We start from the raw sequence: 15,810 nt of genomic DNA, 5'->3' as shown, positions 1-15,810 counted from the left end.
AAATACTTTCCTTAAAGTATTAAAATACAAAAGTCAGGACTATAGAATACATTTACGGAATTTAGCTGACGCTTTTATCCAAAGCGACTTACAATTATGATTGAGTACAACTTGAGCAAATGAGGGTTAAGGGCCTTGCTCAGGAGCCCAACAGTGGTAAACTGGCAGTGGTGGGGATTGAACCAGCAACCTTTTGATTACAAGTCAAGCACCTTAACCACTGAGATACCACTGCCCCATTTAAGGTGAAGGTGGGCTTGTCTGACACACCCAAAGTGAGAATCATACCCCTAGGCCAAAAGACTAACTCTATACCAAACTAATACTCACCACAGGTAGTTTTGGCCTGCTAATTGTCACTTGAAATAAGTGAAGCTAGAACAGTGGTTATTCCTCTTTCATTACGCAACATCAAAGAGCCAAACGTGTCAAAAATGACTAATCAATTTACTGGCTTAATCACTCATAACACAAATAGAATGAAATTTTTTCATATCATAAAATAAAATCTGTTTATTATAAATTCTCATTATCTTTTCCAAGTCATGATCATGCACCAAATGTGTGTGTATAGTGTTTAATACTGTATACTCTTATTTACAACACAGTTAATAAAAAGAGAGTCAGTGCCACTTAGCAGTTTATTAGGCATTTGTGTGTAAAACGTTTAAACACGATCAGGAAATTGACATTAGCCAACCTCGAAAACTGGGTCCCTTTCACAAACTTATATTTTCAACAAGGTTTTGCTGAAGCAGTTAAGACACAGACACTTAACATTCTCCACCTGAGGGAGGTGATAGAAATGTGCTACATCAGGGACCACAGGCCATACAGATAGACACCAAGCCGGTCACTTCTTTAGCCAACACACCGCCAGTTTAATGATTTTCCCTTTGCAAAAACAAAGACCTAAAGACTATGATGTTAAAAATCATCATCAAATAATCATCATCCTCATCATCATAATGGTGCGTGTCATAATTCTCAATTTATGTCTTTGGTCAGAGGCCTCCTTGGGTTTATCACCACTGATTTTCAGTGCAAAAGCTACAATTTAACAGCAATTTGGTGGGAAAGTTTGTTGGAGATATGAATTCAATGATAAATGCATGGGGGAAAGTATTTTCAAAAAAGTCATCACATCTCATGGTCTGTCATATGGACCGCACAATTTAATGAGTTTTCTTTGTTTGAACAAGACAAACATGTGCAATGACTTGTAAATTAGTTTGATGGTAAGAACAGCTAACATCTAAGATCCTTGGTGTCAATCGTGCACTCATATAGAAAGTGCTGTTAAACAGTACCACTGTAGCCTCATAAACCATAAGATTGGAGTTGACAAAATGCCCTCTTTCAGGTCACTGACAAATTATGGGTCCCTGTTCATTTTCTAATTAAACATAAGATTTCCCATGGTTAATACAATCCAAATACTTAATTTAAAAAAAACAAGGGGTTATTTGAGTTAAAATTCCCTTTAAGCTTATGCAATGCTTGAGTAACTACACAGAATTTAAGACGTTTTAAGTGAACCTTGTGAGATGTTAACAGGAGAGACTAGAATACTTTTTCTTTGACCTGCTAAACACATTTAATTGCATTTAATTACTATCATTTTATATCAGGCTTTGAATGCATTGCATTTCATGCCAACTCTTCAGGTAGTAGTAATGGGTGGCCAAAACTGCTGGTCCATATGGTGTTGTATTATTTTGTATATCAGGTAGGGCTGTTTGAATAGGCTATAACAGTCTAGGGGAAAACTGCAAGTGTCTTTTTTGTGCTTTATAGACTACCACGTCAGTAACTAAAGCGAAACATAAAGACTTTTCGGCATGAATGACATTTCTGTATGTGTGCGTTGTTGGCTGGTTGGTGCATTGCCCATCCCTAGGTCCAAGCTTAATATTTTAATAGAAATGCATTTCTTATTAGGACATTCAGAATTCAGATAAAGATGGAATGCCCTTTCAATTTCAATGAAAAAAGAAAATGAAAAAAGCATTCACAGTCATGATCAAGTAAATACAGAACTTTTCTTTAGTCCAAGCAGGTACGATTAGCTAACTTTTGCAATGACAACTTTTGTTCTGACAGTATATGACCACCAAGGGAAACCCAGACTTTTGCCAACAGGACATTTAAAAGGACATTAGTACTTTCTGAATTTGAGCCAGTTAACCGAAACCATATATTAGACGCAAAATTTTTAAAATCAAATTGAATTTAAACATCTGGGGCACATTCTCCTGTAAGGTCACCCACATACACAAAATTCAATCTTTAAGGGCATCTATTGTTCACTTATCACTGCCACTCCCTGGGGAGACATATCGTTTACAGAAATGATTAAAATAACTGATGGGTGTCTTGATTTCAATTCAGTGCTAATACTTTAAACAGCACTTCACAGCAGTTACATCACAAAAATGAAAGTCCATTCAGTTCTATCACAGAACACAATTCTATCAGTTTACCTCTTTAAGACATATTTTGGTCTTCAGGGCCTTTTGTCAGAAAGTGAACACAAGCTGAATTCAGTCAATCTCTCTTGCAATTATTTTTAAAGCATAATTGTTTTTGTAACGCTTTTGTAAAAGAAATGCAATGTTACAAAAAAAAATGGAGAGCAATGTGTGAATAAAACATACAGCAAAATAATCAACACCACTTAAAAAATCTCAGTCCATTAATCATTATTTCAATATAAACTACCGTCGCATTTAAAGAACTGATAAATATATCCAAATGTATTTTTATTCTGTATATACTTATATTTATATATGTAAAATTGTGAGCAATGGAAAGAAATGCTAGCATATTACATCGGAGAAAACATTAGAACCTAGTTGTTGTTTTTTTTAAAAATCAGTGAATGTTGTAATTTAAAAAAACAAAACAAAAACAGAAAAAACCCACTATGAAAACGTATCAAATGGCTGAGGCAGGGTCATTGCACTTCCTCAGATTGGCCCACTCATTCCTTTTTGAGATGCCAGCTCATTGAGTTAGCCCCTCCCATTAGCATGGCCTCTGTCTGTAATTGCTTGCTTATTTTAATGTTGGCCAGCAGAAATGTGAAGAAAAACCTGTGCAAACATGCTTTCTGCCTCATTCACCCCCTCATCATGGTGCCACTGTGTACAGTACAGCTAGCTCAGTGTTTAACTCCAACATTGAAAAGCAGACACTGCCTTGCCTTACTCTCGGTTAGGAACCCAGGGGCTGTTAAACCCATCAATAAAGAATTGTAAAACCATCTCTAAAAGATTATTGTTTCTATAAAGTGGCTTAGCAATTGTTTGCCCTTCTTGCCTGTGGCATGAAAACCAACCCAATCACACTCTCGTGCCAAATCTCACCCTTCAACCTCCCCACCGACCAATCAAATGAGCAGAAAAACTGACCATCACAGTGCCACAGGACAGTTAGCTTGCTCACGTGCGTGGGATGCATGGCGCCTTGAGTCTTCTGTTGGCATGCTTATTGCTCTAAAGACACTCTGAGAAAGAGGGTGAGAGAGACAGAGAGAGAAAAGGAGAGTGAGACAGTAAAATGGAGGGAAACGGCTGTGTCAGAGGTACAAGACACTACAAAGGGGAGGTAGGGGGGTGAGAGAGTGGGGAAGAGGGAGAGAGAGAGAGAGAGAGGCAAGGTGCCAGAGGAGCTGGGAGTTATCGTGCCAGCAGTTTGATGAGGTTGGCGCACATCTCGAAGAACTCGATGGTGTGGCTGCCTGGCCGGGGCGGGCAAGACTCCCCCACCGTCGAGTCCACAGAGGAGGTGAGTGAGGACGCCAGGGAGCTGTCGCCGTGCCTGCCACCTGGCACTGGCGGTGTGGAGGGCGCCGAGCCTTCACCCTTTACCCCGTCCTCACCCTCAGACCGCTCATTCTTGTCATTCTTTAGGGCAGTCCGGTAGTTCCCCACAGAGCCAGAGCGGTGAGGGGTGGCGGTGCCGGACTTTGTCTCCACGACATCATCTGGAGAGAGAGAGTGGTAGAATGAGGTCGAGGGCGCTAGGAGAGGAGACGGTAGATCAACAGATATGACGAATGAGTGCTTCTTCCTCTCATAAGAATATAAGTGCTATAGCCAAAGCAATGTAATAATGATGTTTGCTTGTTAACATCATTCAATATTAAATATGTGGAACATCAGCATCAGCAGAAATCGCACTGATGAAGTGCTGATAACACCTCTTTGAATGAAATATAAGAACACCACATCCAGGAATGTGAGGCGGGACTCATACAAAAAACTGAACACCCAAACCCACTGGCAGGTACTTGGAGGAACTCATGATTTGTTTCTTAAACAGAGCCCTTGCCTGACCATGACATTCACATACCAGTCATGATATCTGAATCATACTGGTCAGCAAAATACTATTTAACAAAAACCATTGCGGCCTGTTAAAATTTCTGACCATAAAAAAATATATATTATAATTACCCAGTATCAGTTGCAGGAATGTTTGCCAATTGAAAATCAGCATCGGTGACAAGACACTGGTTGACCATATCGGTCAGGTGCCAACACAGACCAATCCTGTTTCAATGACGTACCGTCTATGCTCCGGAAGTCAAGAAGGTAGGTCCTGCTGTCCACCTGGTAGAGCTGCAGACTCATCTTGGTCTGCATGCCCGTCACTGGGTTCTTCCTCCGCACTCGCAGGTAATAGGGGTTAACCACCTGGGAATCACACCAATCCACCAACAAACACAGCCTCACTACTCATAGCACTAATTCTGAGTTGACTAATGTTTAAAAGGGAATAAAATTAACATGTACAAAATATGTAAAATTCAATATTGTAACCATTTTAAATATACATTATTTAAATAATTTCACTTTTCACAATTAGATTTCTTATTCATTCAAACTAAACTGGTTCCACTGAATTATGATGGCACATCTTCCATTTTGAAGAAATTCTTTTTTTTTTTTTTAAATCATATCATTGCTTAGTAATTTTATTTCCTAGATTTTTATTTATTTTTTTGATCAGACTCATCAAGGCTTCCAATAAGTCTTGGCATGATTGTGTGCACTGCTTTTTAAAAACAGCAGTTAACACTGTGACCCCTGACAAGACTGTAGCCTTGTCCTGATAACAGAAGCAATGAACGCCAAAGGACAGCCAGGGAGATACAAGGTTGGCTTCCTTTAAAAAAAAAAAAATGCTGGCTCAGTCACCATCTACCTAACAGAACTTCAGCCAGTGAGCTCTTCTAACGTCTTGGGAAACGGGAATGTACATGCATGTGGGTGTTAGAGTGTGTTCCAGTCTGCTGTCTCAATTATATCACTTGCCAGAAACTTAGGAACCACAGTCCAAAGCTGTTTAGGAGGAAATTGACCCTCAGACCAAGAGGTCATGAAAATCATACAAAACAATCACTGAGCAAAGCACACTGTTAATGTTTATGGAAGTGAACTGTGAGATGTGCCTTTCATTCATTAATGCTGCAACCCATCCCCTCCCATTGTGTTTCTCTGCCCTGTCTGTACAATCAGACAAAATTACAAGACCACTACCTATGGGATGGGTTATTTTAAAAGTGATTTTATTCATTACACTATTATGGCACACTGTTCATCAATACCTTGTTACAATGTTTTATTTAGTACCATAAGTTTATCTGCATATCTATTATCATACAGCTTAAACACATTAAGCTGTATGATACCTTTGATATTATTATGCCTTTCCTCCCCCTATGTTTTAGTAAAATATTAAGTAACATTAAGCAGTACAAAGTCTGCTCCCCCAAGCCCTCACCTTCCACTCATAGTCCAGCTGCTTCATGGCACGACACACCTCGCTCATGATGTCGTTGGGCCTGCTCTGGCTGCGGATGCCCAGGTGCCACTTGGCACGTCGCACGCCCAGATGCTTGGACTTCTGTGGGTTGAGCTCGTCGAGGGTGTGGCGGGGCCGTGGCTGAGCCTCTGCCACCAGGAAGGGCACGCGCTCCGGGTGAGGTCTAATAGCGTGGTGCGCCGGCAGGTCATCCAGGAAGGTGTCAGGGGGGCTGGTGGCCAGGTAGAAGTCTCTGGCCTCGCTCATTATGCGTCGGTTGTCTATGATCAGGTGGTAGGCTACAGCTAATGGGTCCTGGTGATTATGGCTATAGGCAAAGCAGAGAATATATGGAAAAATATGGACAGTGAAAAGAAAGAAAAAGGGGAAAAAGGCTAACTGCTTGGCCATGTATTTAATCAGTGCAATACATCTCAGATATTACACAACTAATGGTACATAACGAAATAATCCAAACATGCATTAACACACAAACGTAAACACACCTGTAAAGGCAGTTCAGCACCTCCTCTTCAGTGCATTCAAACTTCTCACACACCTCCTTCAATGCTTCTTCATCAATCATTGTGGTGCTGTAAGAAGCATCCTCTGGGAACAGATATTTTGGAAGGTCCTCCTTAAACCACTCATCTTGCCTGAAAAGAGAGGAAGGAAATGAAAAACAAGATAAATTTCAAAATGTTAGTCACATAATGGAAGAAGAAAATGTATAGATGCTATGAGGTGAAGAGCTCACATTAAACAAAGCTGTGTGCGTGCGTGCATGTGTGTGTGCGCATGGTATAATCACCGGATCTCTTTAATGGTGGCTCTCTTCATGGGGTCCACCTGCAGCATGTGTTTGAGGAGGCTGATCACGGCCGGGTTCAGGTACTGTGGCGTGAAGAAGATGCCATCACAGATCTTCTTGAAGAGTGTCGGCACATGGTCGTCATCGAAGGGCAGCGTCCCACACAGCAACGCATACAGGATCACCCCACTACTCCAGATGTCCACCTCAGGTCCTGCATACAGCCTGAAGGGCCAGATCCACCACCACCCACCTCCCAGGCCACAGGCCATGGGAGAAGAGGAAGGAGAAATGTGAACAACAACCGAGGAGCCAAAAACAAATATGAAAGAACACCATGCCACTGGAGGAAAGGAGTGGAGCAAAGGGCTCATGAGGAACAGCAGCAGTTACAGGGACCGAACACTCTACCTGCCCGAGATGACTTCAGGAGCCGCATAATTAGGGGAGCCACAACTTGTCCGCAGAAACTCGCCGTCTGACATCATATTCGACAGTCCTACACAAGATAAATCACGAAGTTTGCTGCGAGTTCAACCAACTTTCTAACACCCATAACAGTCACCAGTGAAAGGCTTGCCAGGATCCTGAAGGATGCCAATGTCAATATGTAACACCTTAAGTTGTTCAGGTTTTATTTTTTTGCCATTTCGCTGCTCACCAAAGTCAGCGATCTTGGCGTTCATGTGAGCATCCAGCAAGACATTCTCAGGCTTGAGGTCCCGGTGCACCACCATGTGTCTGTGACAGTAGTCCACAGCCGAGATGATCTGCTGGAACAGACGCCGGCTCTCCTTCTCATCCAGCTGGTGGGTGAAACACCATGTTCACAAATGCATTTTCTCAAAAGGGGTCCTATATGAAATCACTAGAATGTGGTTACAGTGATTCATGTGACCACCTAGCGACAGCCATGTGAAGTTTAAGGAAACCAGTTTGTTGCAAAAGGGATGAACCACCAGTTTCAGACTTGAGTAATTTATTATCAGCAAATTTAAATTTTGAATTATATATATGCGCCCATATTTAAATTATGCTTAGCTATATAATACTACTGACAAGAGTCTTACAAGAAAGTGAATAAACAGAATGAGCTACATGCATTATTAAAAAGAGAGAAAAGTCATACCTTTCCATTTTTGCAGATGTAGTCAAAAAGCTCTCCCCCAGATACATATTCCATAACCATAAATATGTCTGTCGGTGTGCAAATCACCTGATATCTGCAATCACAAAAGGAGATACAGAATCAGTTTCCATAGAACATAAGCTTAAATGTATGGTAAGAATACCATTACTATACTATTATTACTACAATAAAACATATTGTAATTGAATATATGTACTATACCTGGCACCATGTTGCTACTATAATATTTCTCATATTTAACTTTAGCCTACTCTGAGCCTATGCTGTGGTACTGGGGAGGAGAATCCGCCTGATAGCTTATCCTGAGATACCGCTTTGTGAGGAAACATGGGAGTATGCCAACCCAGAGCACATGTGCTTTGTAGACTTGGAAAAGGCATTTGGTGGTCGTGGTAGGAACTTACACCTATGCTTCTTTACTACACTCTCCAAGTACAGGTAAACCTACATCACCATCCCCTGATCATGATATGGGTACTGACCAAAAACACAAGATTGTGAATACAAGAGGCAAAACTAGGTTTCTCCACAGGGATGCTGTGAGGGCCTCAGAGTAGATCCATTACTCATCAGGACTGAGAAAAACCAATTGTGGTGGTTTGGGCATCCAAAAAGGATGCCCCCAGTTGGTTCCTGCTGGAGGGATTACATCTCACAACTAGTCTGAGAGCATCTGGGTGTCCGACAGGAGTAGCTAGAATGTATCACTGGGAAAAGAAAAGTCTGGGGTGATCATCTACCGCCACTACCCTCAGGAGGAAAAGCTGAAAGACGACGACCACCACCACCAAATCTCTCAAAACATTTAAAAACTTAGAATGTCTTATAATAATGAATAACAACACATCATTAAAAACAAAACATTCAAGATAGCATACAGAAAATACACACAAAAACACTGCCATGAGACTTGAATGAGGTAGAGAATGTTTCTGACCATTAAAAAATGCAGTGCGCTCTCACAAACACAGGTTATGCAAAATCACCAGAGAATAGAAAACAGTAGCAACAATGTAAATGAGAATCTGGAGAGGTGCAATAGAACCTTAGAAAAATGTTGATAATCTGTAGTTCTAGTATGACAGCCATCACCATGAGTCAGCACTGAAAGAACTCTCCACTTCAGCTTCATTGATGACGTTGACAACTATAGTGCCGTGAACCCGGTGGTGGTTATGGAACTTAAATGATAAGATTAGGTGGGCTAGGATGAAGGTTAAACCTAAAAAGTCTAGACTGTTAAAGGTAAAGAACTCATAATGGATGACAAAAGTACTTCCATCTATACTGGAGAAAACTAGTTAAGAGTTTAGGTAGATGGTACAGTGCAGCACTAAATGATAAAGAGCAGGTTGCAGTGTTGAAGACAAAACCGATAAAGGCCAATAAATCGTACAAGAAATCTTGTCTCCAATTTAGCTGCTACCTCGTGTTAGATGGCCGTTGACAGTGTATGAGGTTCCAGTTACAGAAGTTGAGAGATTGGAAAGTGTTTTGAATAAGTTTATAAGGAAATGGTTAAGGGTTTTCTGTTGTATAATAAGTACAGCATGGTATGGGAGAGGAGCACTGCCGCTACCGCTGAAGTTTAGTTGAGGAATTCAAATGAGATAATGTAAGTCATGAGATGATTTTGTTAGGATCAAAGGATGTAGTGATAAAAACAACAGCACAAGCGATAAAAGCAGGGCAGAAGTGGAATCCCTGTACAGCAGTGCAGCCTGCACTGTTCTAACTGAGCGATGACATTGGACAGCTGAAATGTGGGAAGTCAGGTCTTGGATCAGGTGATTCATGGAAGGCATTTAAACAAGGCCACATCACCAGAAAGAAGACGAATAATGGTGAGCTTTATCTGTGAACAGGACGAGCATGCACATCGTGCACTAGCAGTGTCGCAAATAAAGCAAGGCCAGAGGCTTCTCTGGGAAAGCGTGGAGAAGAGGAAAATCACCTGACAAAAGCTGTGGACAATGGACGCAGGTCTCATCGGGTTTTTACTTGGAGCAACTTATGACGTCCTTCCAACTCCACAAAACCTTGGACAGGGGGTAGGCATTGTAAATTATGTATGGGAGTTGGCATGCTGAAGCATTTTTATCAGCGTTTAAGGTTAGTTTGTCACAGGGTCAACATATACGGAGACACGATCAAATGCTTAATGTTTTAGCAGGTTTGTTTAACGATAAATGGCTAGGGGTTAACGCGTTTCCGAGAGGTAATGCTAATAAAGCAATTAAGTTTGTATGAGAAGGAGAGCATGCTGGAGAAAGAGCACTGGCTTTAAACATTGGTAGATGGGTGAAACGTGATATTGGAAATTGCTTGTGGACATAGGTTTAAAAAAAACTACAGATCCCACAGTGTATTGTGCTAACTACACATGGTGGTGTACTCAGAAAATAAACTGAATTTATATTATAGAGCTTACAATTCCATTTGAGGATGCCAGTGGATGAAGTGTTTGAAAGGAAAAAGCTGAAGTATGCAGACTTGGTGGCTGAGGTGAGAGAACATGGGTGGTAGGAGAAAATAAGACTGGTATAGATAGGTGTTATGGGATTTGTAGTCAAGTCTGCCACATCACTTGTGCAGTTCAGCATTATAGGCCATAAATTAAGAGTAGCTGTGAAGGAACTGTCAGACGTAGCTGAAAGGGCTACCCAGTGGTTATGCATAAGGAGAATCAAGTCAGGTTGCGCTAATGCCCCAGAAAAGGTGGGGTGGCTGAGGTTTTCACGGCATAGCATTTAAGAAGTGTGGCTTGGTTTAAAGAGAGCTTGGAGGGGGGTGGGGCTGGGACACCGGACCTTACTGTTGAGCCTACTGGAGGGGTCATTGGCTTAATTAAAGGAAACACTGACAAAGGGAGGTGCCTACATATTAACCCCTGAGAAGGCTCGCAATGTTGTGGCTAGCTGGAGTGAAGAGAGTAAGCAGGTTCCTATTTGAAGCTCTAACAGAGTTCTATTGGCATGGGATATTCAACACCCTAGGTTATCCTGTGTATATACACAACATATACAATTAATGCTCACAAACTTGAGTGGAATTTGATTGTTAGAAGATGAAGGCTTCCTACTACCAGGTTGTGCTCACGGTGGTAACTATAGCACATTAGATACAGTGTTAGATACAGATACATTAGATACAGGCTCTGTGTCAACAAGGCTGGGCAATATGCAGTAGTCCATAATCAGTTAGCCTATGCACCAAATTCAGAGACTGACACACTTGTGTAGGCTTTTTGGCAGAGGGGTGAAGATGCTTAAATTAGATGCACATGTCCAGTTTATTATGCTCTGCTGATTGAGACTGCGCAAACTCACCTCATAAGAAGCTTGAATGGTTGTTACCAAAACAAACAATTAGTTAAAAATTGAGACATGATGGGTCTATTGTGAAAAATCTGCAACCAGTATTAGTATGTATATCCATACCTTATTAGTATGCATGACAGCAATATTTTATTCATGAGTTTGATAATCACATGACTCATTTCGGGACCATGCTGGTTATCTTTGACTGCTTTGATCAAAGGTATGCAAGCAAAACTGCTATCTTCTGTAGTCCCACTAAACTTGGACAATGTATTTTTTTCTTGCAGGACCACCGTAACTCATCTTGGTGGTTTTGAAGCTGTACAGTCTTGTGCTTTAAATCCATGACAAACCATTTTCTATGAACAGTCCAACTGCTGCAGTATTTTCTATTTGCCTGAGAATCTTTAAGATTCATTTTTCTTTGCTGGGCTTGTCTGATGGATCCCGTTAGGTTTCCTGAGTCGCAGTATGTGACTGCTTTCCATTGGATCTTTTTATTTTGGATACTGCACAGCATTCATATGCATTGTGTAAAAAAAACTGTTTATGCTGTTGTATAAGAAAAGCCCCCTACTTCTCTTAATTTGCATGTAATTGTATGTGAGCCTTGGGAAAACCACTATCCTGGTCACTGGGGATACAACCCCAGAAATCCACAATGATAAAAGGGGATCTCTCATCCTGATTCAAAGATACAGTGTACTGCAGACCCACTTTTTTCTTTTTGGTGAAGTTGAGCAACCATGGCAAACTGTTCATAATCAGGCTCAAAATATTAATCTGACATTGCACAACGAACCTAATTTGCCGACACAATACAAATTTCATTTAAAACAATAATCTGATGTTTCTTTTTTTTCCCCCCAAATGTGCACAAACAAACCCACTAGAAAAAGTTATTTTAATCAGCTGGTGAACATCTTGGCAGAACAAAAAAATAAATAAAATCACATTTTCCATCATAATTTCCAAGCTAACTTCCAAGGAATCTGTGCACCAAGTTGCTAACCAACAGGGTAGCAGAGGACTAATGTTTCAAAAACACTCCTAAACTGAACATGATATGCCATACCAAACCCTCAAGGAGCGTATTCATCCAGGTTCAAGCCCACTTTAACTACTACAATGAATCAGCAAGGGCAAAACGGGGAAATGTTAAAGTAACTAATTTGGTGAGTCATAGAGTACCAGATAGAGACAGTGGGTGAGAGTCACAAGATGAGGAAAGAGCAAGAGCCAGAGGAGATCTGATTAGAAAGAGGCAAAGCCGGCTGTATTAATCCATTAATCCAAATTAATCCATCAATTTCTTGACGTTGAGAGTACACACTGATAGTATGTGCCAATAACACAAAAACACTCACTTAAAAAACAAAGGCAGATCTGACCCAATCCAATTGCCAGTCTTCCAAAATCTAGTTCTACCTGTCAGGGAAACAGCTATTAAACTAAATTTCCAATGAAATGCGGTTACTCACAGTTTAATTATATGTGGGTGCCGGAAGAGCTTGAGGTTCTGGATCTCGCGACGAATTTTGCCTACAACATCCAGGCTGCGGATCTTCTGCCTGTTGAGGATCTTTACAGCTACTTGGTGCTTTGTCAGCTCATGCTGACCCACTGCAGAGAAAGATCAGCGAGAGAACACTGCATTAAAGAAGCAAAACATTTATTTACATTCACATTTTCAGCATTTAGCAGAGCCTCTTATCCAGAGTGAATTACAGAAGAGGTCATCTACTCATAGAATGCATGCTAGCCAAATAAATATATTTAAGGCACTGAAACTTTTTAGCATGCAAAATAGGTCAAGAGCACCAAGCAAAAGGATATAAATCTATGAATTAGAAGGGAAAAAGGCATTGGTCAAGGTAACTTGATGTTGGTCAGGTAACCTCAACATCAATTTTTTTTTTTTTATTTCTAACCCATATTAAACACCAATTTATGGATGGATCTCCATCTTACAAGTCTTCAGTAAACATGACTTTAGAAAAATTAAACCAAAAAAGTATGTATTAAACAGTCAAACTGATTTTAAGGACTCAGACAGAAGCAGGTAGGTATTAGCTATGAGGAACCTAGAGAAAAATGAGGGGTGGATGACCCAAGTGCAGCAAATGAACCAATATGACTTAACTTGCTTTAAATTTCTTAATACAGGAAATAAAACTGTTTCAGACCAGAAGAGTTACTGTCTCACAGCATGAAAACAGTGATGCAACTCAGAAAGAACACACATTCCTTTGCAAATTATTTATGCAATATTTCCATTAAGAATGTGGTAATCACAAAAGGCCACAGTCGGCGCATTCCATTTAGCAGTGTGCTTCTAATTTATTACAAGAACCAACATGTTTACTACAAGAGAACGTGCACAAGAGGGAGAAAGAGAACAAATTGTTCATATTGATTTGACCAGTACTCAGTTAATGCATTAATCTGACAGCCAGTCAACCAAAGCAGAGTGAGTCACTGGGTAGGGTAAAAGGCCCCTATAACAAAGCCTATTCCAAAGCAGAACTATTACACATCAGATATGTCTACAACATACATACTTCTCTGATGTTATCCTAAGGACTTTGGCTCAGACAACTAGTTTACATGCAGGCATCAGAATGACAGACAACTGTCAATCCTGTAACCCATGATCCAAGTAGAAAAATACATTCAGCCCAAAAAAATTCCAACCAATATCACCCAATATGTAATATCGGAATAACTAGGCCAAAATATTCAATATATTCATGCATTAACAGCTGTATCCTATTATGAATTTGTAATGAAAAAGCTACACAAGATATCGTTCTTCAGAGCAAAGAGACCTTAATATATGATCTCGGAAAAATAAGTATGCCAGGTGGGTGTGTACACACTGAATTACTGCAGCAGATATCCAAGAAGCATCAGTTAAACAGCTCACCCGATAGACAAGCAAGGCCCAGAGTCCATTTAATTCTAACTGTACCAAACATAGGACAATAAATGTAATTTCGTTTGCCTAATTTTTCAGATAATGCCAAACTACTCTTTCCACGCAATAGTATTGATAGTAGGTGAAATATAACTGAAAATCTAACAGTTCCAATTAAAATTAAGCAGACTATGCCATCCTTGACACCAAAACATGGAATCCCATTAACGTTAAATTATAAATTACAATTTAAGTTATCCTTTAAATGTAGAGATGTGCACCATTAACCCCCCTGAGACAAAACGCACTGCCATTATTGGTTCAATTACAACACATTTTTGTCGCCCTGCAAATCTGACACACGCCATGGCAGTCTTAGCTTTTCCTTGAGACGCAGCAAAAGCATACCAAAACTTTTTTGTTGTTACTATAAGTCCAGGAGACTTGTTACCGTGGTAAATAGTTGGGCACTGTATCATCATTTAAAGAGATTTATAAGTTAGCGTTGAATACTACTAATACTAAAGACTTTCCTGTGCAGTAATAGCGGAGTCTGTAGAGAGCGCAGCAACGCACCTTTGGTTACAGCTAAAAATGTCTAAACCGGCCAGGTAGATAGATAGTTAACCTAGCTACCTACCAAAGTTAACACCCATTTGACTTTACCCTCGCTTTTAGCAACATGCTAACGCTAGCTATTTGCTGGCTATACGCAACGAAATCAATAACACGTTATCCTAGATGGCTAAAGACCCGGAACATTACAAGACAAGCGACTAACAGGTCATTGCTCTCTGAGTCTTAGCAAGTAAAAATAACTGAACTAACGCTAAGTGCGTGATTTTTATTGAAACGTTGACACCTGTCAAATACAGAACCGAGGTGAAACCACATCCACATATTCAGAACCTAGGTTAACATACTTCCGACAAAACTAATAGCTAACGCTAGCTAGGTTAGCCAGCAAAATGCAAGTCGCTCTATGAGAGTGCACTGTGTTAGCTAGTTAGGATAACCTGCGATTAGGTTTCGTAATCTCATAGACGTTATTAGGTATGCCTGAAAAGACACGTTAAAGCCATCTATAAAAGCAAGCTAGTTGGCTATCTAGAAAGGTAATTAGCTAGCTAACGCTAGATAACTGTCCTACAGCTAAACAGCTAAAACCTAAACCTATAAAGCATATAGCTAGCTAACATTACAATGTGCACCGAACTACAGAAATGTCGACACACGTGAACTCACATAGCCAGGTAGCTAGGTTGGTTAACTTAATTCTGATTATATTAACGGCAAAACTGACTTGGAGTAAGCTCTATCCAGTTAGCGAGTGAGCTAGCCAATAGCGATCATAAAAGAAACAAACGCCCAAGATAGCTACCTCGCACGCTAGCTAACCGGCTAACGCTAATTTCTTAATTTCCAATCGGAGCCACAGTGACATCTGTGATTCTGTTAGGCAGTGCAATTAACGTCGGTCGATAAAGTCAGTAAAACATGAAACAAAAACTTCACGAGGAATTACCTTTAACTTTCCCAAATGTTCCTACTCCTAGCGTGTCTCCGAGAATATAATGTCCTATTTTCACCCTGCCTTCATGTTTAGGTTTGTCCGTCGCCATCTTCCTACAAATGCCCTACCTGAAGCGGCGGGCTCAGTGTTGTAATCTACGCGTACAGACACCGCCAGCTAGCAGGCTAACTACACACAAGCAAACACATACTCACATTCTAACTTAAACTAACTAGAAACATAATGCACAATTTCCGGGTTTCATAAAAGTCCCCCTCCAAATCACTT

The 15,810-nt window shown here is 40.5% G+C and overlaps 1 protein-coding gene across 1 annotated transcript; it reads right to left on the bottom strand.

The window, feature by feature from the left end:
• Positions 1-627: 627 nt before the first annotated feature.
• prkaa1 (protein kinase, AMP-activated, alpha 1 catalytic subunit) lies at positions 628-15,743 on the bottom strand. Its single transcript, XM_026998517.3, has 10 exons — positions 15,535-15,743; positions 12,574-12,715; positions 7,752-7,845; positions 7,284-7,428; positions 7,034-7,121; positions 6,623-6,847; positions 6,318-6,467; positions 5,791-6,139; positions 4,574-4,700; positions 628-3,988 (listed from the first exon to the last, which is right to left on the bottom strand). Exons 1-10 carry the CDS (start codon positions 15,629-15,631, stop codon positions 3,681-3,683), a joined length of 1,725 nt encoding a protein of 574 aa, XP_026854318.1. The 5' UTR covers positions 15,632-15,743; the 3' UTR covers positions 628-3,680.
• Between the last annotated feature and the right edge of the window lie 67 nt (positions 15,744-15,810).

This window comes from Electrophorus electricus, chromosome 8 (assembly GCF_041902795.1).
Source record: "Electrophorus electricus isolate QZ-2024a chromosome 8, ASM4190279v1, whole genome shotgun sequence".
In the NCBI taxonomy this organism is placed as follows: Eukaryota; Metazoa; Chordata; class Actinopteri; order Gymnotiformes; family Gymnotidae; genus Electrophorus; species Electrophorus electricus.
This window is presented reverse-complemented; position numbering and strand designations above follow the sequence as displayed.

Excerpts from the sequence above, each read along its gene's own strand:
- prkaa1 (XM_026998517.3), bottom strand. The coding sequence starts at position 15,631 with ATGGCGACGGACAAACCTAAACATGAAGGCAGGGTGAAAATAGGACAT. Across the intron at positions 7,429-7,751 it reads ACATCTGCAAAAATGGAAAG|CTGGATGAGAAGGAGAGCCG; the intron begins GTATGACTTTTC and ends TTCACCCACCAG. Across the intron at positions 7,122-7,283 it reads CGCCAAGATCGCTGACTTTG|GACTGTCGAATATGATGTCA; the intron begins GTGAGCAGCGAA and ends TATCTTGTGTAG.